We start from the raw sequence: 22,797 nt of genomic DNA, 5'->3' as shown, positions 1-22,797 counted from the left end.
TAGGAATCATGATTGCGCTTTAAATCTACTACCTGTAGCAGAGGTACATTTGATCTCTTGAATTTCATTCTATGTTACTCTAAGTGGCTTATTCTGGTTAAAGATTCGGTGTTAGTGCTGCATGACGGTTATATACCCCTACTACGTATTTGATATGCCTACTATATGATTTTGTACAAATAGTCCGCCAAGAGTGTTGATACCCACGGCTAAAGCAGCCCCCATCTTTCTAGAGAACCCTCTAGCGTATCCGCAGGAAGCTCTTGGGCTATATCCATAATGCCACACATAGTTGGCCTGACGCATTGTCAACATCCATCTACGATAAGACTGGGTAGACGAGTGAACAGCGATAGAGAGATTTCTCATCTACTTATTCCTATAATTACAAGGACAAGACCAAATCCTTCAACTTCATGAAATCAGGAATACCAAGGCCGGTGACGGGATCCCAGCCCTCAGTAGCATTCCAGTGAGCGTAGGGGATGATACCACCACCATGGACTGGCTTGCCGGTCTGTGGGTTGATACCATCACAACCAACAGAGGCTCCGGCCGTGATGTCCTTGAATCCGTCCGCCAGTATGGTATAGAGCAATGGGTTCAGGAAGCCAAGGGTAGACTTGCCGGCGCGCAGACGGGCGTCGTTCAACAGACCGACAATACCGGCAAAGACGGGGGCGGCAGCGGATGTGCCGCCGGACTTGTATTGTTTGCCAGTCAAGACGACGCGGTAGCTACATGCGGTTAGTACGCGGATGTCTGGATGTCAGGGAAGCAGGGCCACGTACTAAGGAGTCAGGCTGTGGGTGGAAACATCAGGGAATCCACGGCCCCTGAAGTTGGTGTACTGAGAATAGTAGTCCTTGGTATCCTCGGTAATGTGGTTTTCGAGGTAGTCCTCCACCGCTAAATACTGGTACCAGGGACGGCTGAAGTAGTTGCTGAATCCGCCCGAGCTGCCGTCCCAGGCAACTTCAGGAGCATAGGACTGTGTACCACCCACTGCGGTGATGAAAGGGCAGGTGCCAGGGAATTGAGGGGTGAATTGGGGAGTGTTGGTGCCATCGTTGGACATGCAAGCCGCGCCGATTCCTGATCATGTTAGCACGGAAAAGACCACCAGAGGATCTGAACTTACCGGTGTCACCAGATGACTCGAGCACCGTGATACCACGAAGACCCATCAAGCCGATCAGGTTGCACACTCTTCTGGCATAGTACTCGGGAACAGTCTAATAGATCAGTCTCCAGTCATGTAACGCAATTTCAAGGGCGCTCACCTGTTCATCGTCACCATACGAGTTGGAAATCACCTGAGGAAGCTGGGAGTTGGGTTTAGACAGCAAGTACTCGTAGTACTCGAGGTAGGGCTCATTCTGGTTGTCTGCAGCGGTGGGCTCGTCCACATTGGGAACAAATGGACTAAATCATTTAGCATGGTTTCCTTCACTGGGAGAGATAGGCTTACGGTGAACCGCCAGTGATAAACTCCACTACGGGCAGGGGGTGGCTGACGGCTACGATCAACTCCACGTCCAGATTGGCCTCGCCGAGGGAAGCAGTAGCCCAATTCTGATCATTGACACCTCCGTTAATCAGTTCAACAGAGAAGTTCTGGGATGGGATCTTGAACAGCTGCTCATAAGCAGCCAAATCCGCATAGTTGGCTGACTCATTCAAGAAGCTACCAAAGCCGATTCGACTTCCCGAAGATGGATCAGGCTTGTAGTCGCCGAGGTTGTACATCTCCACCAGACAGTCGGGAGTGATGAGGTTCGCGCAAGAGTCGTTGGCGGCTGCCCTCCTAGGAAGGGCTGGAAGCTTCACTGTGTGAGGTGGCAGTGTGCTCTCTCGTTGCTCCTTGCCAAAGAAGACAGTGGGAGCAATCAGATCGATCGAGTCCGTCAGGCTGTCGGGAATGGAGTACTGTGTGGTACGCAGTTTCTGCGAAGCACCATTGCGGTAGTAGGAGAACTTGGTGTCGAAGAGCTTGTTTGCCGTTCCCACTGTGGTGGCAAAGTTCAACAAGCTGCCCTGGCGAGACACTTGAGTAATCCCAGCATCCTTCAGCCATTGGATGACAGCATCATCGCTTGCAGTAGGGAATAGGGACTCAATGTCGGACTGGTCCAGCCACTGGCCGTACTCCGCGTTCCCCGGGGTCGCCAGTGTCGTCAACTTGGACTCGACCTGGTCGAGGTTCTGCCGAGCAAGGGCGACTGAGAGTGTGATCGTGTCGCTCTCCGATGCATCCTTGACGAGCGTCCAGCCGCTGGGAACAGCTGAAAGTTTCTCGTGCACCACGCCAAAGGCTGGGGCTGCGAGGGAACAGAGCAACCCTGCGTAGAGAGTTGAGGAGAGCATCGCGGGGATGACTGCGGAGCGAATAGAGAGATAATAGACAAAGGACAACAATCCGGATCGGCAGCCGATCGATATTTATATTTACATGTCAGTTATCTGGGAAGGCGAAATTATCATTCCATGTGACGGCAACCGGCATGATGCAAGGGGGTCGAGGCCAGAGCGAGGATATGCGCATCGCAATTCGCACCATGCAGAGTCCAGCACAGCATTGCGCGACTTTCTCTGCAGACGCCATCAAGTAACTAGTTTCATACTATTTAATTAAGTCCACCGGAAGACMGTAGGAGTGGCGCGATACTAGTCTTTGAATTACTGGGTAGATTAATAGCAGGTTTTTGGTTGCCTATTCGAGGGGCTGGAGTGCTTATCTTGGTCAAGCCAGCTTAAGCATTTTTGCTCCACCCCCGCCAATCATTCCAAGCCTTTGCCGGGGTTCCTGCCAGGAACCAGCGACTAAGCCGAGGATTGGTTGTCTTTGGGTTGTGGGACAGAGAAAGGTTACATCTACTAGCAGATTAGCCATCTTGCACGGTCGGACAACTGATCAGCCGAGGGTACTTTGTTTGGAAGCTCAAGAAATGCGTTCAAAAGGCTCAAGATATCTGGTAAATCCTGAGTAAATGAGCAATCTCACTGGCAAGGACCATAATGAGGACATACCTCTATCCAAAGCCTGAGTCATGCATCATAGTTTAGTCACTTGGTCTTAACTGTTGATTGACAAGAGGCGATGCTGTCAAAGGTCCACATTGGGAGGCTGGTTGAATCCTTCCACTAAGCCATTTTAGGAAGGTGCCTGCATGTTTGGTTAATCGACATCATGAACCAGGATAACCATGTCGTTGCGGTTTCTATCGGTAAAAGATTACTTGGAATACGAGATTTGTTGTCTCAATTGGGCCCGATAAGATCAACGTTGCGCACCAAACATCCGAGCCAGTGGTGTTCATATGAAACCCGTCAGATGTGAACAATTAACTAAAAATGAAGTTTAGTCTGCTTCTGCTCTATGTAGCGCTAATTAGTTATGTATGCCAAGCAATAGCATCATTGGTCTAGTGGTAGAATTCGTCGTTGCCATCGACGAGGCCCGTGTTCGATTCACGGATGATGCATTCCTTTTTGCTCCTTACCTTTTTTCCGAGCCAACAACTGTCCTTTTACCATTGAGTTCGTCTCATTTTTTAATCATTGCCTTCGTCGAATTAAAAATTGCCGTACGGAGTACTTCACAAAGAATGAGCGATGTTAGACGATTTGGCGGTCTACCTGACTAGCTCAATCTATATATTTCCCCGCCGGCCCCCTACATCTGACCATATTGACCAGCACTCTTCTGACACAAGTGGAATATCATATGGAGTGCGGTGCTGCAGGAACTATGTTCATTTCCTTACCCTATTGTGTCACTCGTCGTTGGTCGAACATACTTCGTGCCGCTATTTGCTAGGAGGAGTTCCCATGGACAGTCCCGAATCTGGATCGATGAGTACACTAAACAGCGCACGATTAGGGAAGAGAGGACCTACCGACGACAATCTGCTGTCCAGTCATGGATGTATTCTTTGCCAAAGTGACAAACATATCCGCGCAATCATCGAGGTCGGTCTAGTAAAAAGTCAGCAAGCAGACGAAGATACCGAGGACAAGCGCATCACCTCGTGCTTTAAGATGGCTTTTTGATTGAGCCACTCAATCGTCGTCTCGCCGTACTTTTTACCCTATTGTTTTGTTAATACCGAAGAACATGTGAACGGCAACAAGGAAGGGCGCACCCAATCCGTCAACAATAGTCCCGGTAGAACAGCATTGACACGGATTTTTGGTCCCACGGACAACGCAAGATGCTTCATGAGGTGCAAAGCAGCGGCCTTGGTCACCGAGTAGCCCATGCTGCTGCCGTCCGGAGTGATCCCCTAATCATTGTATATGAGACATGGCTTATACGTCCTTCGAGGGGGAGAACGTACAGCGATAGATGAAGTCATTATATAAACCCCACCGTCCGCATTCTTCTCAAATATCGGCTTAGCCGCTTGCATGAGTTGTAAATGCGACATAACGTTCACTTTCCAACACTGCATACGTTAGCATATCGAGTACGGACAGCCAGGCTGCATCTTGCCTTGTCCCATTCCTCGAAAGACAAGGCATAAATGTCCCGCCTATCAGCGAACCGAGTCCACCCAGCATTTGCAATAACAATATCCAAGCCCGATAATTGCTCATTCGCCTCTTGAACAATGCGTTGATTGTCCTCTGGGAGTTCAGAGTCCTGTATAACGAATCACGTCAATTCTAAACTATAGTGTTTTCGGAAATTGACCTGACCCCTTGGAGAATAATGGACTTGATGGAGTACTCTTTCTCTAATCGACTGGCAAGATCTTCCGCAACCTCATGGTTTGAGTGGTAGTTAATAGCTACATTGCACCCCTCAGCTGCGAATTTCTGGCATATCACAGCACCCAAACCCCTGAACCAGACGTCAGCTTTGGAAGGCAAGGAGGCCTATGAGATGTTACCTTGAGCCTGCCGCGACGAGCACATTCTTCCCTTTGAGACTGTATGGCATCGTGTATCAGGTAGCAATCGGAGGTGGACGTTGTCTGAAGTGAGATGACTCCGTTGATGACGGGGAGCAATGTCGAGAAGGATGCGGGGCAGATCTGGCCCCACCATCTGTATGCCGAATCTGTATGCCGAGGCCTGTTCAGGGATTCCTCGAAGGTAACGAGTACCCAAAATAAGCGGATGAGGTGTATGGTAGGCTGATTGAAGTGACGTTTGGTGGGGAGGGAATTAAAACTGCTAAGGTTCCCTAGGCCCAGGACTGAACCCAAACCCGCTGAGCGTTCAGTGAGGGTTGGTTCTGATTTTTGCGCTCCAAGTTATGCAACTCTCCACCAGCCGTGAGGAGATTGCCCGGAAGATCTTCAAGGTGTAGGAAATTGGTCAGTCAGGTCATAAGAATGGAATAAGCTCTTTAACTGAGCGTTCACCCGAAATGTCTGCCTAGTACGCTACATGCCAATCTAGCGGTTTCAGCCCAAAACTCCTGCAATAATTCAATTGAGCTTTCCCTATTCCTCATTGAATAACTAATAGCAGTAATAAGTCTTTGCACCTTGCTGTCAAAAGAACTCTCAAAACATCTTTCTGATCACTATCCCATCTCTCACGCCCTCAGACATGTCCAATTATATTCTTAGGCACATAGGGCTCTTCCAAAAACTTTACCTCGTCTGCAGTCAGCTTCCTTCCGCGCAGGTCACAGGCTTCCTCAAGTCTTGACAGTGAGTCTAACCCGACAATTGGTACTGTTCCCTTGCTGCGGAGCCAGGAAAGCGCGACTTGGCTCATCTTCCAGCCTTTTTGTTCTGCTACGCGCTCCACCCGAGAGATGATTTCCTCGTCCGCCTTGGTAAGCCCACTGCCGACAGGTGAAGGTGTTTGCGCCCTTGTGGACGTTCTGTCTCCGAGGGGTCTTGCCAACTTGCCACCAAAGTTAGGTGACCACGGGATGAGCCCCACGCCAGTTTCATTGCAGTACCTAATCATTTCTCTCTCCTCCTCTCGGTAGCACAGATTGTAGTGATTCTGCATGCTGATAAACTTGGTCCAGCCGTTCTTCTCTGCTGCGGATTGCATACGCGCGAATTGCGTTGCCCACATCGAGGAGGCACCAATATAGCGTACTTTCCCTGATACAACTAGATCGTGCAGAGCTCGCATCGTCTCCTCGACTGGCGTACATGGGTCAAAGCGGTGAATCTGGTAAAGATCGATGTAGTCGGTCCCCAGGCGATGGAGGGACGCTTCAACTGCCTTGAAGATGGCACTTCGGGAGAGACCTACGCAGGTCCCAGTTAGCGCATGCACCAAGTCACTCATTGTTGGCAAGCCGATTCAAATTGGGCTAACAGTACCTCCTCTATTAACATAATCCTTCATCTGTGACATCTCTTGCTGGAGAGGAGGCGTAAAGATATCCGGCTGATCAGCCACGTGAATGCAGCATTTGGTCATGATGACAAGTTTTTCGCGCGGAAGGTTATGTTTCTTCAATGCTTTTCCAATGACCTCCTCACTGATACCGTTTGAGTACATGTCTGCCGTGTCCCAGGTGTTCATACCCCTATCATAAGCAGCTTTGAGGATCTCGATTGAGTCATCTTCATCTAGTACCTAGGGTTAACCAGTGAGATGAGCCGAAGGACATCGCTCCGACAATTGGGACAGAGACATGGAGGCCGGATACGCCGAGTCGCACGTACTCGACCTTGGTTTTGTCACGCCTCTCCTGGAGCGACGGAGGAAGCGAAGGAGCCATTGGCTATGGGGTGTATGTAACCGTTTCACAGAAACGTAAGATTTGGTTCACTGGGAGGGCTTCGGGGGCGTAATATTGCAAAAAATAGCTAGTGTAGATGTAGCGGAATCAGCTGTTGGCAAAGAGTAACTTAATGCTACATACAGCTCTCTTATATCAGTTCCTGGGCGGCAATGGTTCGAAATCACAGGTACCTAAAGTCCGACAAGGCCGTCAAACATTATATTCAGGTTTTACAGATTACGAATTTAAAGATGAGTTAGACATAGTCATTGCTTCCATGCCTCCATTGTTTGATAACTTTCATGATACTTTTCTTTACAAGGTGATGTATATGTGGAGACCTCGCACCCTTTTCTAGAAAGGGTTTAGTGCAGAACTTATATAGAATAGAATAATGCAATCCACTATGCGAGTTACATATCGTGACATTGGATCTGATCAAGTAGTACGAAGTTTAGTACCTGGGGTGCCCACATCTGTCAAAGAAACTAATCAACATCTCTCTGTGCCGCTGGGCTGAAGAGGCGATTTTGGCCTGAGTTTAAGTCTGGCTTCAGCGTTGAGTGATGCAAGATGGTGTATATTCATGACAATTTTAAGGAGATACGGGCGTTCAAATACTGCTTTTCAATTCTAAAATCCTGTAAAGATCAGAACCTGAATTCCCCCTGATCAGTGACGGATTCAAGCAGTGTATGACCCAGAATCCGAGCAACGGCCCTCAAGGCAGCCTTCAGCCAAGTTTCCTCCAGATGTGGAATGGATTCAATGCTAACGGCTACTGTTAATGGCCAAGCCAATGATCCTGCCACACTGGGATGAAGAGCATCAAATGATGCCATAGAACCCTCGCCCTTGGTAATAGTTTTAGGACCTCTAGCGTGTGTGCAGAAATTAACCTGGGACTGCACACCGCTGCAAAATTCTCCTGTATGCACGTTAATGTTCTCTTGGCACTTCCCCAAGGTTGTACTGAGAAATTCCTCCTCCATAGACGACGGAAATGATAGAAGGGATCGTTGGTGAATACGATTTGTAATAAGACGAAGGGTACGATATCGATTCCATATTGCAGCATGGCCGACTGAACCATAAATATGCTGGGGAAAGCCGGCAGGAGTAATGGCGCGGTCATTGGATTGTGACTGTGTCCAGGCCACTTCAAAATTCCAGTTCTGTGGGAGTATCCGGGGCCATGCTAGGAGGTCACGATCAAGGGCATCTGCTTCGATTGCAACAGTCTTCGCCATCTCAATGGTGTCTGATGCTGTCGCGTCGATATCTCTAAGCAGAGCCAAGGATTTATGTCTCAAAATCAAAACACGTATCATAAGTGATCCAGCTCCAATTCTGGCCCTTCCTCCCCCCAACTGGAGCCATCTTCTAACCAGTCAGGTATTTTCTCTCCCCGAAGTATTATTATACGAAGCTTTTTGGGAGGATATCAGCTCAACTCACACATCTCAATCCTTGGGGGTTAATAACAAGGCCCACTTACCAACTTCTGCCTAATCACTTTGTCCAACGCCAGGTTTGCAGCCCATCCTTTTTCTCGGCGTACGCTGACAAGAGCTGCTGCACCATTTTCGTGGCAGATATTCCCCCAGAAACGGGAGCCAACTTCGTCGGGAGGGCGAGATAAAGAAGGTTCTCTCAAGGAGTACATGACGTTCTCGTAGCTGCCCATTAGCATCATCGCTAATACCACCTGATATATTGTATTAGTGGATACTGTCTTCATCCCCTCCAGAGTTTGCTCCACGGTCTTTGCGTATGCCTTTCTGGCAATACAGAGGGCCGATCTTACGCCCCTGTTCCGTCCGAATACAGCGTTTGAATAGGCAGTCATGGCAAGGCGAAGAGTCGAGTTTGGCTCAGCGAGTTCCCAGTAAGGTAGCACGTAGGAAACAAACTCTTGTCCAGGCTCCGTCAGCATATTCTTTTCTAGGAAGAACATGTCTGCACAGTAATACAGCGAGTGCATCTCAAGCGGGAGCGACAGTCCTGGTTGAATGCTGCCAGGACTGTACACGAGAGCAACATCAGAACCCGAACTCGTGGGTGGCGGTCCTGCGACACCTCTTGTCTGGCGTGGACGTCGCGGACGGGCCCTTAGCAAATGTATTTTCACTTCTAAAATGTAAACCAGTCCGCTCATCGGAGTCCCACGTGCAAGTCCGATCAGCAATCCGGCACCTTCCACAGAGTGGTCTTGTGAAGTCACACTATTGTTATGTCATCATTTGTGAGACCCTTGTTTCACAGACTAAGACCTGGGTCCCTCGCCTCTAATGAAGTTAAAGAAGGTGACATGTCAACAAACTACTTTAAAGGGTAAATATATACACTCATAGCAAGCATTACATTGAGTACGCTAGGAGATATTAGAATATACAAGGCATTAAGCTTTACATCATGATGACGACCGCATTATGCACTAAGGTCCGCAAACATTGAAGAACAAAAATGTCTGGCACCCAGCAAGGAGTAACACTGGACTTACAAACTGCCAAGGATATAAAGCAGCAGTTGGCTAGACCTCAGCACGCAGTCTGGACACTCCCAATCCAGCCATCAAGTACTACTCCATACCGGATGCAGTAACTGCCAGTAAACATACTTGAACTAGCTGCCCTAACAGAATTAGATCATTCAGAATTTCACATTAATTTAATTATTATGGTAGGTAGATATCATACATTTTGACTGCAGTCAAATCTTATTTCTAGTTGCCTGCTTAAAGTCCTCACCTATGTGGTGTCAATTATATTAGTATTTAATTGATTGCTCGTAGGGAAATAATTTATCACTGTATTTCCAGGATATACACAGACATTTAAGCTAGGAACTGGCGCCATTTTGATGCCAAGGCATTGCCTGATCATAAGACTATAATGAGACATGGGATAGCAGTGGCAACAACCCATAGGATTCTAGAACTAATGCATCAGGTGAGGTGATGTTTCGCCACTAGAAGTAGCCGTTTGCAGACTGTCCCGATGATAGGATGCCGAGTGCAACTTGGTGCTGTTGATCTGGCACCCCGACCCATCGCTGAGCAGATTGGTGATTAGTGGGGCCGCTCAGTGGAGATTCGGGACTGCCAAGTCAAAATAGACCATATGCCGCTCAAAAATGAAAAGGCTTAAATATTGAACAACGCGACTGTGCGGTCTACCATAACCACCAGTCCCACAAGGACTGCTCCGGTGCAGAGCATATTTTCAGGATCATCAGGCCCACTCGAACGCTACTAGTTCGGAACCAACCGGCTCGGCGAAGCAGAGCGTTGGAGTCGGCATGTCCAAAGATGAGGCATACAATGCGTTGTACCTAAGATACCTGTCTGTGGTTTTAATTAAGCATTAGTGAACGGTAGTCAACGGTGGAATGAGATAGTCAATGCATCGGCCGAACTTTTGCAGCTTATGGTGAGAAGCTAGTTAGGTCAATTTTCTGAGGTTGACGGATCGTGGGAAGGCTGAGTCTGAGGAGACAGGTTGATCTATGAGATGAAACACCTCCGTTCAGAATAGGCTTCAGACCGTACTTTATTGGCGCTGTGGAAGTGTCAGCACGTCTACATCGTGGGTAAGGATAAGGTATTTGGCGGCGCTAGTTATTGTTCACCGGCTGACTTGTCATCAGCTCAGGAACCTTACTTCCATTGCACATGCTCTCGCCACAGTGGATGGAGAGCCAGTAGGCTACATACATCTGGAAATGGCGGAGGAATCGATTGAAAACTTAAGAAGTTTCGGTCAAGAGAGTCGAGTTGAGGGAATGTATGTCTAGTTTCATGAGTCAGTCTTTTTGGTCTTTATTCAGTATAGTCTAGTACACGGCAGTCTCAGGGGTCTTCAATTTACACAATGGAATAGCAATCTGCAAGGTTCCAGCTCATGACATGGCTGATGTGAAGGGTTCTAATAGTGTAAAATTACAGCTGTGTAGTCCTCATGCGTTTCACATACACTTGGTTGGTTGGTTGGTTGGTTTCATTTACCCTGACCCCTCGCATCGAAAGCGATATGCAGGATACAACAACTATACCTGTGTACGTACATGTAGAACGTTCCACTTCCTGAAAATGAACTTAGAGTCTCGTTGAGGCCTACCGTGGCCTAATTGCCGTTCCCAATGTTAGGCTGCCTCATGGCGCGCGACTCCAAAGCCGTTGTGACGCCTCGGCGAAGTCTAGCACAGCCTTAACCATTCTGGCCCGCGAGACAGTATCTGGATTACCTTTCTTACCTTCAGTTGAGCCTCCCAGCAGACTCGAGACGCTGCTAAACGCGCCCCTCACTCCACCCTGTAACTTCCTTCGAATATCCCTCATATCTGGACAGTCCACCAGCACATGGGTGACTGTTTCTTGTGCGCCGTACATGCACTGGTCGTCATCGCGGAAGCCAAAGCTCTTGGCGTAGGTAGATAACCAATTATGATCTGTGCGTAGCTGTGTTAACAGGTACGCCCGGTTCCTAGGCAGGCTCCCATATAGCCTCCTCGTGTAGGTTGCTGGTAGGGTGCCGTCAATCTTCCGTAGGTGGCCGCCTTTGCTGGACCATCTCCATTCCCGCTCCCACTGATTGAGAATATTGCCCGTAGGGGTGCATTCTCCCTCGAGAGTAGCGGGCGAAATGGGTGAGTTCTGCCTGGGCACGCAGCGTCCTTGGCTAGTCGATCCGTAGTGTCGTTTCCAGGATTGTTGCAGTGCCCTGGCAACTATTGGAGACAGAGCGCGATTCCCCCTGGCTTGGACCTCTGTGGCAGCTTGTAGGATCGCGTGCACGATCCGCTCGCCCGATTTGTTCCTTGGGTTCTGAGTTGCCTGCAGGGCTGGTGATTGCATAAAAAGGGCTGCAGCGTGAAGCTTAGGCTGTATATCTTCTCAGTCCAGATGATTATGGAGGGCATACGTGCGCTGGATTCTGATTCTTATCTCAAACCTTATTGATTCTTATCTCAAGTCTTATACTGAGGACAAAATCCGGTGGGCTCTTCACCTCGTTGCTTATTGCTAGTTACTGACAGCTGGGAGCTAGTTATGATTGTGATTCCTTCCGTTTATCCGAATGTCTACACCTCTTCACCGAAATATCCTGCGCAGAGGCTGTCGGCGACATAATGAAATGACATCGAGTAGAGCGGTCGTTGAAGTCGTTCTGAGATTGTTCCTGCTGTCGAAGTCCTTCCCACACCTGGAGGACCGCTTCCCATAACAGTTATCAACTGAGTCATTATGAGAGGTTTGGATACGTAATGCAGGAGGATGATGTCGCCTTGCCCGTTTCCTTTCATGACGTCAGACTTTTCTTCGGTCGTTGTCCGGACCCCGCTTCGGTGAGAAATTCAATGACCCCTTCCCCCGTCCTCAGGGATAGCTAATATGTCAAAAGGTGTATAGTCAACCGGCCCGACAAGGCCCGTGTGTCTCCTTTGATCCCTGCTTTCTCCTACATTCAAGCCTACTGGTTGAAGACTGAGCAACTCGGCACACTGGAGAGTGCAATCAATGACCTGCTAAATACAGGCTATGCAAACATCGTATGGGAATAAAGCCAAAGGCTTAGTCATGCTTAGAGCCATAGTCAATCGTCACAGAGAGCCTAACAGGACCAGCCGGAATATTGCCTCCAATGCCGCCGATATTACCATTCTCATTCGTATAGGCATTTCTGACCAAAGCAGCGTTCGACGTGATGGAGGAGCAAGTTCTTCCGAGGACATCACAGATTTCCATACCCTGTACGTGGAATCCGGCATTTTGAGCGACAATAGCAGATACGTCAAACCCTGACCAACCCGAGTTGATAGAGGATCCGAAATCAAACTCACCCCAAGTGGAGGCGTAGGCACCCGTGGAGTCAGTTGGAATTGAGCTTCCCGGAGCAGCTGCCCAGCCACCTTGAGAGTCATCGTTAAATGCAAAATATCGAACTTGTCCGGTACGCAGTGTGAACCTTTTGCAGGCTTTGCCGTACCACCCATTCATGACGCCATCAGTGCTGTACTTGTTCCAAATCACAACAACCCAATCATTTGTGTTGGAACCTTGAAACTGCACGACATATTTGTAATGGTGGGCATCGGATGAAGTCACCTCGATGATGTTGCTGCCGTATGGGATACCAATGTTTCCCTTGTAGCTCACATCGTGGCCAGTCGAATGGGACGTGCCACCAAACCCTGTCCTAGAGAATTCAGGACTTGAGGACACATCAAACCAGTTCGCATTAGAATTAGAAGGAAAGGGCTTTGCAGCTGACGACCTAGTCCCAGCCTTGAGGTATGGCGTAGTTGAGCCGATAATTGGTGTCGTGAGGGGTATAGCACCACTTAAACTTAGGGGAATGATAAGAAAGGCCAACCAGATGAGCATAATTCTGAAGATGAGATAGTTTAAAGCTAAGCCCCAGTGGAAAGAAGTTGAATTCAGAAATGAATGAAACTAAGAGATCGTTACTTTAAATACCATTGGCCTCTCCATTCCCAGAGATCAGGTAAAAGAATGGGGAACTCTTTCTTTTTCGCCTTCCCCTTTATAGTGCCCAGCATACGCCACTGTGGGATATCCGCTAACTAGTACAGGCAAAGGTACGCAGGTTTAGATCTATCTTTCGCCTTGCACCCTACGCCCGGCGCGATACGTCTAAGCTGCAGTCTTCCCACTAGGTGTGCGTGGCCGTAAACCCCAATGGTACATCTTGATTAGTGTACCAATAAAGTAAAGAGATATTCAATAGCGCAGCGCAGCTAGGATCTCACTGGTGCCCCGTCCACGTAGATACAGTGGCCTAACGGTAGAGAAGAGAGAAATGCTGATTTCAGACTGGGATTATTGCAAAATTCTAATTTTACTGAAGAATCGCGCATCTCAGTAAGAAGGAACTGTAAATGTGTTGTCCTATCAGGTCGTTAACGCTGAATCTACCTTGTAGCGATAGGACGATAAGTGATGGCTGATGATGATTCGTGACCCTAAGTGAGTTTGACCGTTAGGGAACAGTAGGAGATGTGGCGCAGGAGTGGCGCAGGCAGGCCTAGCCAGGGGTCGGTTGTCTGACTGGTCCATAGGACTGATAAGATTGTGGCGTGATCATTTTCCCACGTGGAGTCTAGACTTGGCTACATCCGCATCCGCCGCTGCCAAAAATTAATTATCATCCATTATCCTCCACTGCGAACTTTACTTTAAGAGACCAATAGTCCAATTTTATGGCCCTAGGCACCACTTCATTTAGTTAGTTGCGCGATTTATTTTACGCAGTCAACAGTATCCTATAGTGGCGCGTTGCGAGAGATATTCCCAAATGGCACACTCTGCCACAGCTGTTTTGCTTTCGGGGTGGGACAGATTAGGTTTTCCCATTCCGTGGCACCCAAGAATTTAGCCAGGGGCAAGAAGTTAATCTAGGGCACTTGTCGCACTCCGTTCCCTGGAGTCTGGATGGTATCGGTGCTCAGCCACAACTCTAATTACCCAGCAGAGGGGGTAGGATGGATTAGGGCTTCCCATTCCATGGCACTCAAGCGTTTAGCCAGGGGCCAGCAGTTAATCTAGGGCACTCGCCACACTCTCTTCCCTAGAGTTTGGATGGTATCAGTGCTTAGCCATAACTGTACTTAGCAGAGGGGGTGGGATGGATTAGGTTTCCTATTCCACGGCAGTCAAGGGTTCAGCCAGGGGCCAGCAGTAGATCTGGGGCGCTCCATTCCCTGGAGTCTGGATGGCATCAGTGCTCAGCAATAACTCTGCTTACTTAGCGGAGGGTATTTAATGAGGCTTCAAAGGAGCCTTTTCTCAGTTTTGTTCAATTCTGAATTCAACTTCTTTTCACTTAGAGCTTAGCTTTGAACTATTTATCTTCAGAATCATGCGGATCCAGTGGGCCTTTGTTATTATTCCCCTAAGTCTCAGTCGTGCTATACCCGTCACGACACCAACTGTCTGCTCAACTACGCCATGTCCTAAGGCTGGGGCAGCCTATACTGATCCTTCTCTGGTTGGACCCCTGAGCATTACAGGTTCCGTGCGCTGGGCCTACGATTGGGACATGTTCACTCGCGGTCCTCTACCGCCCAGTGTCGAGTTCGTTCCAATGCTCCACGGACCAAAAATGTTCAGTGGCTGGTCAAAAGCAATCAATTTAGCTCTTGCCAACGGCGCCAAGTACATCCTCGGCTTCAATGAGCCGGACGACTCTTCCCAGGCTAATCTATCCCCTTCGACCGCCGCATCCTACTATAAAGTGTACATCTCGCCGCTTTTTAACAAGGCCACCCTTGTTTCTCCCGCCGTGACAAACGGCGAGGGTACCAACCAGGGTCTGAACTGGATGAACTCTTTCTTGAGCTGTTGCACAGACTGCAACATCGGGGTTGTGGCGGTTCATTGGTACGGGGAGACAGCAAAAGAATTCAAGGACTTTGTCTTGCGGGCTATCCAGCTTGCCAAGCAACACAATATACAACATATCTGGGTAACTGAATTCGCGCTAAACAGTGATATGAACGGCGGCGATTCATCCGGCTCAGCCGCCTTTCTGAGTGAGGTCATTCCTTGGCTCAATGCTCAGAATGCCGTGAGTCGTTACGCCTACTTTATGTGCGCTGATGGCTTCCTCTTAAACGGCCGAAGCCTCAACGCTGCGGGTCAGGCTTACACAACTCCCTATGTGGAGGGAAAACGGGACGTCATTTGGAACCGCACGGTCTAAGGTCTCAACTTCCAATGCTTCCTTAGGGTCTTATTTCACACCCTTCAATGTTCCGTTTATCCTGATCCTGATCTTTGCTTAGGCAAAGTGAGTAGTATCTAGGGTGGAGAGGTCTGGGCGGGGGTAGACGATGAGATAGACGGTATACAAGCCTCTGTATTTTCTGTTGGGCAAGTCTTTTACGTTGAAATGTACTTACGCCTTTACTTTCGTATTCCAAATATTCCATACTTGCCTTGACATCTGCACAATAAAACATGTCATTTTCTGTGGTAGAAAATGATTTTTATCAGATAGAGTTGGGCCGTTTAGACGTTTGTTTCGCGCGCTTCATCGGCTAGAATACCTTTTTTCTCCAATAAAGATCCTGCAGGCCTGAATATAGCCAAATTTTAGATTGGGATTGCTTGATGAACTCTTCATATCCTCCATACAAAAGGAGCGACAGTAGCAGGAACTCAACTTCATCCTACTTTTCTTCCTTCGAAATCAAGAACACTCCTGTTACCACTGCATCACAGAATCAACAGACCCAATAACCATGCCCACACTATCATACATCAACGACAAATGTGCCAGTCAAAACACAGCGACCTGTGCCACTATTCCCAAGTAGTCATCTTCGCTGACATTGTCAAGTGCTCTGGCCAGGGTGGCTGGACGGCAAGTGGCGAGCTGGATGCCAACGGTGTCCGAGGTCAAGTCGATCTCGCGTTTCAGAATGTCGACCGGGTCCTCCAGGAATGCGGGTTGCGAGGCTGGGAGGATGTCTACTCTGTTCGCTCTTATCATGTCGATATGGGGTCATCGTACGACTCTGTGGCCGAGAGGCTTAAAGCGCGTGTGCCTGCCACCGGCCTATTGGCCTATTTGGACTGCTATTGCCGTTCCTCGGCTGGCCTTTCCGCAAATGTTGATTGAGATTGAAGTGGAGGCATTCAGGAAAGGGAACTAGTGCGGAATCTACGGAAGGGCGTTAGGATGGATGTGTATCTAGAGGCTCTCTGGGCCATGCAAGGCGAGGACTATTGACTGTCTCGATGTACTGCAAGCGACCAGTCGATACAACCGAGGCAGGATTACCGTAGGCCCGGGTTGATGTATTTGGGAGGGGTTTCGTACATTCTCCGACGTACAGTGAATCGAACTGAAAGTCCCCTTCTAAAACGTGTGGCTGGTTTCTGAAGCAGTTCTGGGACTCCAGACTAAACGGATAACTCGCGTACGCCTACGATTGATAAGATTGGTAGTCAACTGAGAGCACAGCACCCGAGCGCTCAATTCCTCTGCATTTTGCTTCGTTACCATCTGTATAAACAATCATAAACCCATTCTATCCAGACCGGCTGAAAGCAGCTTGTACGCCTCCTCCATCCTCTTTTCCTGCGCAACCCTCTTCTTCTCAGAACCGAGAAAATTTCTTGGTGTCCTCCGAATAGCAACCAAAGCCTCTTTCGTGTTTTCCATCGCATCCCATATAATTTCCTTTGCTACCTTGAGGTCCTGATCGAGCAATCATCTCACAATCTCTGTGTGACCTGACTCCGCCGCTAACGCCAGCGCTGTAATGTTCCGTCGATTTCTGTGCTAAATATCCGTACCTGGTACCTTCAATAGCATATTCACAATGTGAATTTCTCCTTCTTCGGCGGCGAGAAGCAACGGGGTGTTTCCACAGTTATCCACGGGGAATAAATCCACATCATGTCGCTGCAGGAGGAGCTGCACCAGTTCAGCTTTCCCGTTGAAAGCCGCTGAAGCGAGGGGACTCCTGGCACACAGATCTCGAGAGTTGACATTTATATCAGGTTGAGCTAGTAAAGTCTTCATGATCTCGGCATCCACACAATGTTGGTTAACTGCGCAGTGGAGCAGTGGTTGACAGTGGCAATCTTCGCTCGTTTTCTGATTGACGTGTATATCGGGATGCTCTAGAAGAGCTATGACTTTGCCGAGATCCCGTGACTCGACAGCAAAGTATAAAGCAGTCTTACCGTCGCGATCCTGATAATTGATGGGGGTCGTGTTGAGAGAAAGCAGGTATCGAACCACTTCTTCACCTCCATCCTCGGCGGCACGGAGCAAAGCCGTCTCATTGTAGCTGGACTCGTAGTTTTCCAGTGTGTTGGGAAATGCCTCGATTATAGTCCTCACAATGCTGGCCTTGCCGCCCATCAGCGCGCGTGGAAAGAGAGTGGACAACTCCCTGTAATCCTCCGATTGATGAAAAAGGCTCTGAAAGACGTCTCCCCTGCCCATAATGGCAGCCACTTCTAATGGAGTCATCCCAGGAACCCCTGCAGATCCTGCATGGTATATAGGTTTAGCCAAAAGATCCACCCCTCCGTCCATGGTATTGACGTTGATATCTGGTGTCAGTAATAGCTCCTCAACCGCATTGTCAAATCCTCTTGCGGCAGCCCAGATCAGCGGTGCTCTATTTAAACGGTCCCAATAATCACTTCTCCCATCCTCAAGAGCTCCCTCACAACATCCGCGTGTCCTCCCCCAGCAGCCCAAAGAAGCGGCGTATCACCAGCGTCATTCACCACGTCAGCGTCCACTCTAGCCTCCAGAAGATACTTGACAAGAGATGCATGCCCTCCCAAGGCAGCAAATGCAGCACAGTATCCCCGTTTCCGACAGTACGTATATTTATGTTGACACCCTTGTCGATCAGAAGCCGTACGCTCTCCTCTTGTCCACCGAACGCAGCCGTCATAAGAGGTAGATGGAGTGACTTATTCGGATCAGCAGTATTCTCAATACGCCACGCAAGCAGCGCCTCCATATCGTCGATTCTCCCCAAATACGCAGTCGCCATCAATGCGGCACCGCTCCATCCGTCCCTTTCGTAGTCGAGACCATCATCCATAGTTTCTTCCCAGCCCCTGCCGGAGCCAGGACACGATAGATAAAATTAGTCCCCGCCAGGCCGACAAACATTGATATCATCCCGCTTAGATAGCTCGTTCGGAGCTCCCCGGGGTCAATATCGCTCCTCTGCGAGAAAAACTCGACGACCCCGTCCGCCCCCGCATTGATCGTGTTGGCAAGCGGGTAAACACTTCTCGTCGCTAACCCTTGAAAGTCACAACTACGCCCCACAAGCGAACATAGTAACCGTCTTGCCATTGCCATCGTCGACGGAGTCGGCGCCCCATGGCAAATGGGAAGCTCGCGATCGATGAGCCCGACTCTAATTGCTGTGAGGAAATGGTCGATCACGATATCGTGGAGTTGTTCTGTACGGTTAACAAAGCCATCCTGATTAGTTTGATAGAGTCTAGGGACGTACTACTGACGAGTCGTAAGTTCAGAAACCAAGTTAGATCCGCGCGGGCGAGCATCACCCTCCTGCACTTTTTCCAGCGCCAGCCCCATCTCCAGCTGGGGGTGGTGCGGCCGAGGATATCGTGGAGGATCTCAGGCGGGAGAACGGCGATCATATTCATACTTGGGGTAATGTAGAGTGGGCACTTTTTGTGAGAAGACCAATCGACTTTTCTAACTTGGCGGGAAACTAATGCAAGGAAGGTTTTGTACTAAGTCACTCATATCCGTGTCGGCAGCACACCCACACCGTTTCCGGTGTGGGTGCACCTGGCACAGATAATTTATACTCCTCAATATCTGCGTGTCCTGCATTTCAACGCCAACATGATATTAACTATAGCACTGCTAAAAAAGCGTATTTTAAAGGGAGAAATTAAAACGAGAACCTGCCAACCTATATCTATACAGTGACTGGCCAGCACAAAGCTGAGATGAGGTACGTGGCGAGGACCTGGCTTTAGCCGCAGGCGCGTACAGTGCGGGCCTCGAGGTTTACAGCAGTATCCGAAATCAGATTACCGCATATATTCTCACTGTTTCCCGAACCCTAACTTGAAACACTCAAATCTAAATTTAGTTACTACTTCAACAAACCCCTGCGTGCTTGTATTGTTATGGCCATAGTAATAAATGAATCATTGCTATGATACCGTAAACCTCTGTACAATCCCGTAGAGATTCTGACAGAATGATTCGTGCAAAGAGAATAAACCAGAAGCCCTGGCGAGACCAGATCGCCCACCATTCTCATCTTCCCCATCGCACGAAGCGTTCGCCCGCGCTCGTTTTACATACAGAAAAGAGGGGTTTAATTAGATCAGGCGAATGCCATAGAACAAAACAGCATGAATTGACATGAAGAAATGGCATGAATCGGATGAGAGAGATCGGGAAGAAGCAAATACAAACTCAGGGTAGGTGGATGTTGCATCCGAAGTAGGCTAATACGAGCCACGTAAGCCTAGGTAGGCCCGAGAGAGGAAGATCTGTTGAAGATACAGTCCTTCCGTAGGGAGGTATCAGGCATCCAATAAGGTCATATGACGAAGGACTTTACTGGCTGTCTCAAGGACTAAAGGATATAACTTCTCTGCAAACGTCCTGGGCCCCGAGTCATATCAAGCAAAATCTCATTTGGTGGTCTCTGTGACATCCCCAATAACCACAACGCCCGTCTTAGAGCTGTCATAAAACTTATCTTCATCTGCTGCAATCTGAGCCGCGATCTCCGGGGAACGGACTTTTGCCACGCAAGCTTCCCACGCCGCCTGATCAGAGAATGTAAGTTCAGCTAGGCAGTCAAAGTCGTAGTCGGACTGTTGGCCGACAATCACGGTTGCTGGAGTTGTCGTGTTGCGAGAGGAGGCGCCATCAAAAGTAGTTTCGACAGAACTACGAGCGATGTAGATACGCCTATGGGAGAGCGGGAAATCATCGCCGGTTAGACGCTTGAAGAGATCAATGTGCGCTTCGTAGTGATTCTTGAAATCTTCCGGGGAAACCCCCGGCTTCCGGTAGGCGTAAACGAGGACTTTGAAAGGCATTTCGGTTGGATATTAGATAAGAAGCTATTAGCAAATGAAATAAGTGTGTAGGAAAGGGAGTTGCTGACAGGAATCAATGCCAATAAATAGTTCTTTTTATATCTACCATTGACTCACGAGTCACACGTTGATCTAGTCGTCGTAAAAGTGCATCGAAAATGCGCGAAGGTACGAGAATATGCTAGAAGGCACGAGAATATGCTAGAATGCGCAATTGAAATCCACGTTGGAGCTCAAGAAGCTCTATTAGGGGCTGATGTCAGATGGCCGCCAAGAGGAGCGGGGGATTTGACGGGCGCGTATCAGACTTCTCATTGGCCGCGCCTAATCTTTTCATGACTCAAATCGATTTCCTATGGCTGGTCAGACAGATTTCATTTACCCTGACCCGTCGCAATGAATGCAAACATGGCAGACGTCTCAGAAACCAAGCTACCCCCTCCCACTTTTTGGCCTTGGCCTCGTGCGGGTGTGCGGTCCGGTGATCTTCGCTGAAGACACGAAAGAACAATCCTACACCAGGCGTATGTAGGAAGTATCTGATATCATTAGTCATGGTTGACACTTGCTTGGGAACCTTGCTGGGTAGTGGCCAACCTGTCCGTCTGAACCAACCCTTGCTCATATCCAGACTCATCAACGTATACCGGGTGATATGACCGGAAATCATAGCTGGTACGGATAACATTCTCGCAAATCCGCATATTGCTCGCTAGCCTCTTTGCCGGGCAGTCTTTGTAAACCAACCTTTAGCGATAATGGCCTACTGGTCAGAGGGTCCGATGTGGCATTGCAGTCAATCTGCCACGCATATTCCCCTCCGCTAAAAGATACCTTGACAACCAATCGTGATGGTGGCGGTGACGATGGTAGAGGATGGTGGACTGTCGAGCGGTGGAATAGATGAGAAGTTATGACCAGATGGTGCCTGGACCCACAAGGACAAAGTGCTAGAGAAGATCATGGATTCAATTCAAAAGGGGCGAGAACGTACTAAATCCAATGACTTGATATATGTCAGGGCAAGTATTCAAAAAATCATTTGCTTTTAAATCACCCAGCAAGTACAGATCAGATCAATTCAGCAAAGCTACAAGAGCAACCACTTCACGTTCCACCCTCAGTCCTCGATCTCGTCGATGATATCTACTCCCCAGATATAAGCGCGGTATACTCGACGGCTGTATAGATCCTGCCCGTAGATGACATTGAATTTGACTGTATCTTCTTCGACCTTTACGTCAATATCCGGGATGTGGTCGGAAGGTGAAAGCCCATTCGTAGCGAGACAACAGGGGCAAAATTCAGTGCAATGGAATCGATTAGGAATTCTACCAGTCTCTCTCTTGTGCAAACAGCAGCCACAAGTTCTAGAGCAGCAGCCTCCCCGGGCTGCACAATCGTCAATCAGCGAGGTACACAGATACCACTTGCGGTTGACTCTCCAGGAGAAGAATGCTCTGTAAAAGAGACCACTAGGCATATGCCATACGAGGTCGCACTTATCACTCCGGCACTGCGCATACACGACCTCAAGACGTATTTGATGCTTTTTCGTGTCATTCAATTGTGATTCCATCTTCCGGCGATATTCCGAGTCCGATTGTTGGGTGAGAGCATGACGCGCCCATTCCAGCCTTTTCTCCAAGAAGATCAGTGCTTGAACAATGCGCCGGGTACGTCTCTCCATCTCAAGGAGACTCTGACACCAAGCCAACACAGAATGATCCGGCGGTCGTGTGTGGTACTGGAAGAAGCGAATAAGACGAGCGGCTAATCTTTTATCTTTTCGATCCAGTCCCGTTGCCAGTCTTTCTACCTCTTCTTGGTGACCGAATAGGTTGTCCGGCAAGCCTCTCTGAAGGCTGATTCTGTAAATTAACCKCGCTTTGTCAAATATGTCCATGTCTGACTGGAGGAATGGTGCATAATCCTGTGGAACCTCTGCTTTTCTAAGTTTCATCTCCCAGTACTCAAAACTGCCTTTCTCAGGCTGAGAACTCTTCAGTAGTTTGAGAACTCGACTCATTTTGCAATTAAAACTTAGAAGGGATGCTTTCGAATGTATCTCTTGAATGGCCTGTGAATACCACTACATGCGTGGAGGTGATGAACAATCAATGGACAACTGGGATCGAAGACGCTATTCTGACATCATGATTCATCCAAAATATTCACTTTTTGCATGATTTATTCACTAGCTTCATATTCTCAGTCGCACTAAGTAGTGAATAATAGATTCGCTGCATCTCTTTAGACATAAGGGTAGACCTCCCCCAGAACCAAACTTCTTACTTCCATATCTCTGCAACATAAGACCAAGGGAAAGATAGCATTCATCCCAATTCTTAAACTCCAGATTTCTATGCAATCATCCCACTTTCTTTTTGATAGTCCATCAAGCACAAGATAATCATATTATCAAGAGAATACTCATCCTATCTCATCACGCCTTCCAGAATCCCTTCTGATAGCGCTTCCGACTCCA

General features: G+C 48.6%; 9 protein-coding genes and 1 non-coding gene across 10 annotated transcripts; 3 read left to right on the top strand and 7 right to left on the bottom strand.

The window, feature by feature from the left end:
* Nucleotides 1-385: 385 nt before the first annotated feature.
* On the bottom strand, nt 386-2,367 carry Asppvi_000176 (S53 family peptidase; the record flags this gene model as incomplete). The annotated part of the gene is made up of 5 exons (XM_043296488.1): nt 386-737; nt 792-1,095; nt 1,142-1,235; nt 1,284-1,425; nt 1,472-2,367. 5 exons carry the CDS (start codon nt 2,365-2,367, stop codon nt 386-388), a joined length of 1,788 nt encoding a protein of 595 aa, XP_043152423.1.
* Nucleotides 2,368-3,414: 1,047 nt separating this feature from the next.
* Nucleotides 3,415-3,485, top strand: Asppvi_000175. The gene has a single exon. It is a non-coding gene; the product is annotated as a tRNA-Gly (tRNA).
* A 324-nt stretch (nt 3,486-3,809) lies between these two features.
* On the bottom strand, nt 3,810-4,945 carry Asppvi_000174 (SDR family NAD(P)-dependent oxidoreductase; the record flags this gene model as incomplete). Its single annotated transcript, XM_043296487.1, has 8 exons — nt 3,810-3,847; nt 3,900-3,978; nt 4,029-4,091; nt 4,146-4,286; nt 4,341-4,448; nt 4,478-4,645; nt 4,702-4,846; nt 4,896-4,945. The coding sequence occupies 8 exons, from the start codon at nt 4,943-4,945 to the stop codon at nt 3,810-3,812; spliced, it is 792 nt and encodes a 263-aa protein (XP_043152422.1).
* Nucleotides 4,946-5,556: 611 nt separating this feature from the next.
* Asppvi_000173 (aldo/keto reductase) lies at nt 5,557-6,703 on the bottom strand (the record flags this gene model as incomplete). The annotated part of the gene is made up of 3 exons (XM_043296486.1): nt 5,557-6,224; nt 6,300-6,558; nt 6,602-6,703. The coding sequence occupies 3 exons, from the start codon at nt 6,701-6,703 to the stop codon at nt 5,557-5,559; spliced, it is 1,029 nt and encodes a 342-aa protein (XP_043152421.1).
* Nucleotides 6,704-12,278: 5,575 nt separating this feature from the next.
* Asppvi_000172 (uncharacterized protein) lies at nt 12,279-13,091 on the bottom strand (the record flags this gene model as incomplete). The annotated part of the gene is made up of 1 exon (XM_043296485.1): nt 12,279-13,091. The coding sequence occupies one exon, from the start codon at nt 13,089-13,091 to the stop codon at nt 12,279-12,281; it is 813 nt and encodes a 270-aa protein (XP_043152420.1).
* Nucleotides 13,092-14,586: 1,495 nt separating this feature from the next.
* Asppvi_000171 (glycoside hydrolase family protein) lies at nt 14,587-15,429 on the top strand (the record flags this gene model as incomplete). Its single annotated transcript, XM_043296484.1, has 1 exon — nt 14,587-15,429. The coding sequence occupies one exon, from the start codon at nt 14,587-14,589 to the stop codon at nt 15,427-15,429; it is 843 nt and encodes a 280-aa protein (XP_043152419.1).
* Nucleotides 15,430-15,999: 570 nt separating this feature from the next.
* Asppvi_000170 (uncharacterized protein) lies at nt 16,000-16,350 on the top strand (the record flags this gene model as incomplete). Its single annotated transcript, XM_043296483.1, has 1 exon — nt 16,000-16,350. The coding sequence occupies one exon, from the start codon at nt 16,000-16,002 to the stop codon at nt 16,348-16,350; it is 351 nt and encodes a 116-aa protein (XP_043152418.1).
* A 666-nt stretch (nt 16,351-17,016) lies between these two features.
* Nucleotides 17,017-17,688, bottom strand: Asppvi_000169 (ankyrin repeat domain-containing protein; the record flags this gene model as incomplete). Its single annotated transcript, XM_043296482.1, has 1 exon — nt 17,017-17,688. One exon carries the CDS (start codon nt 17,686-17,688, stop codon nt 17,017-17,019), a length of 672 nt encoding a protein of 223 aa, XP_043152417.1.
* A 286-nt stretch (nt 17,689-17,974) lies between these two features.
* Asppvi_000168 (ankyrin repeat domain-containing protein) lies at nt 17,975-18,878 on the bottom strand (the record flags this gene model as incomplete). Its single annotated transcript, XM_043296481.1, has 3 exons — nt 17,975-18,320; nt 18,374-18,674; nt 18,728-18,878. 3 exons carry the CDS (start codon nt 18,876-18,878, stop codon nt 17,975-17,977), a joined length of 798 nt encoding a protein of 265 aa, XP_043152416.1.
* Nucleotides 18,879-19,895: 1,017 nt separating this feature from the next.
* Nucleotides 19,896-20,309, bottom strand: Asppvi_000167 (EthD domain-containing protein; the record flags this gene model as incomplete). The annotated part of the gene is made up of 1 exon (XM_043296480.1): nt 19,896-20,309. One exon carries the CDS (start codon nt 20,307-20,309, stop codon nt 19,896-19,898), a length of 414 nt encoding a protein of 137 aa, XP_043152415.1.
* Between the last annotated feature and the right edge of the window lie 2,488 nt (nt 20,310-22,797).

This window comes from Aspergillus pseudoviridinutans (assembly GCF_018340605.1).
Source record: "Aspergillus pseudoviridinutans IFM 55266 DNA, scaffold_1, whole genome shotgun sequence".
NCBI classification, from domain to species: Eukaryota; Fungi; Ascomycota; class Eurotiomycetes; order Eurotiales; family Aspergillaceae; genus Aspergillus; species Aspergillus pseudoviridinutans.
The sequence above is the reverse complement of the archived record's forward strand: the minus strand, read 5'-3'. Positions and strand labels throughout refer to the sequence as shown.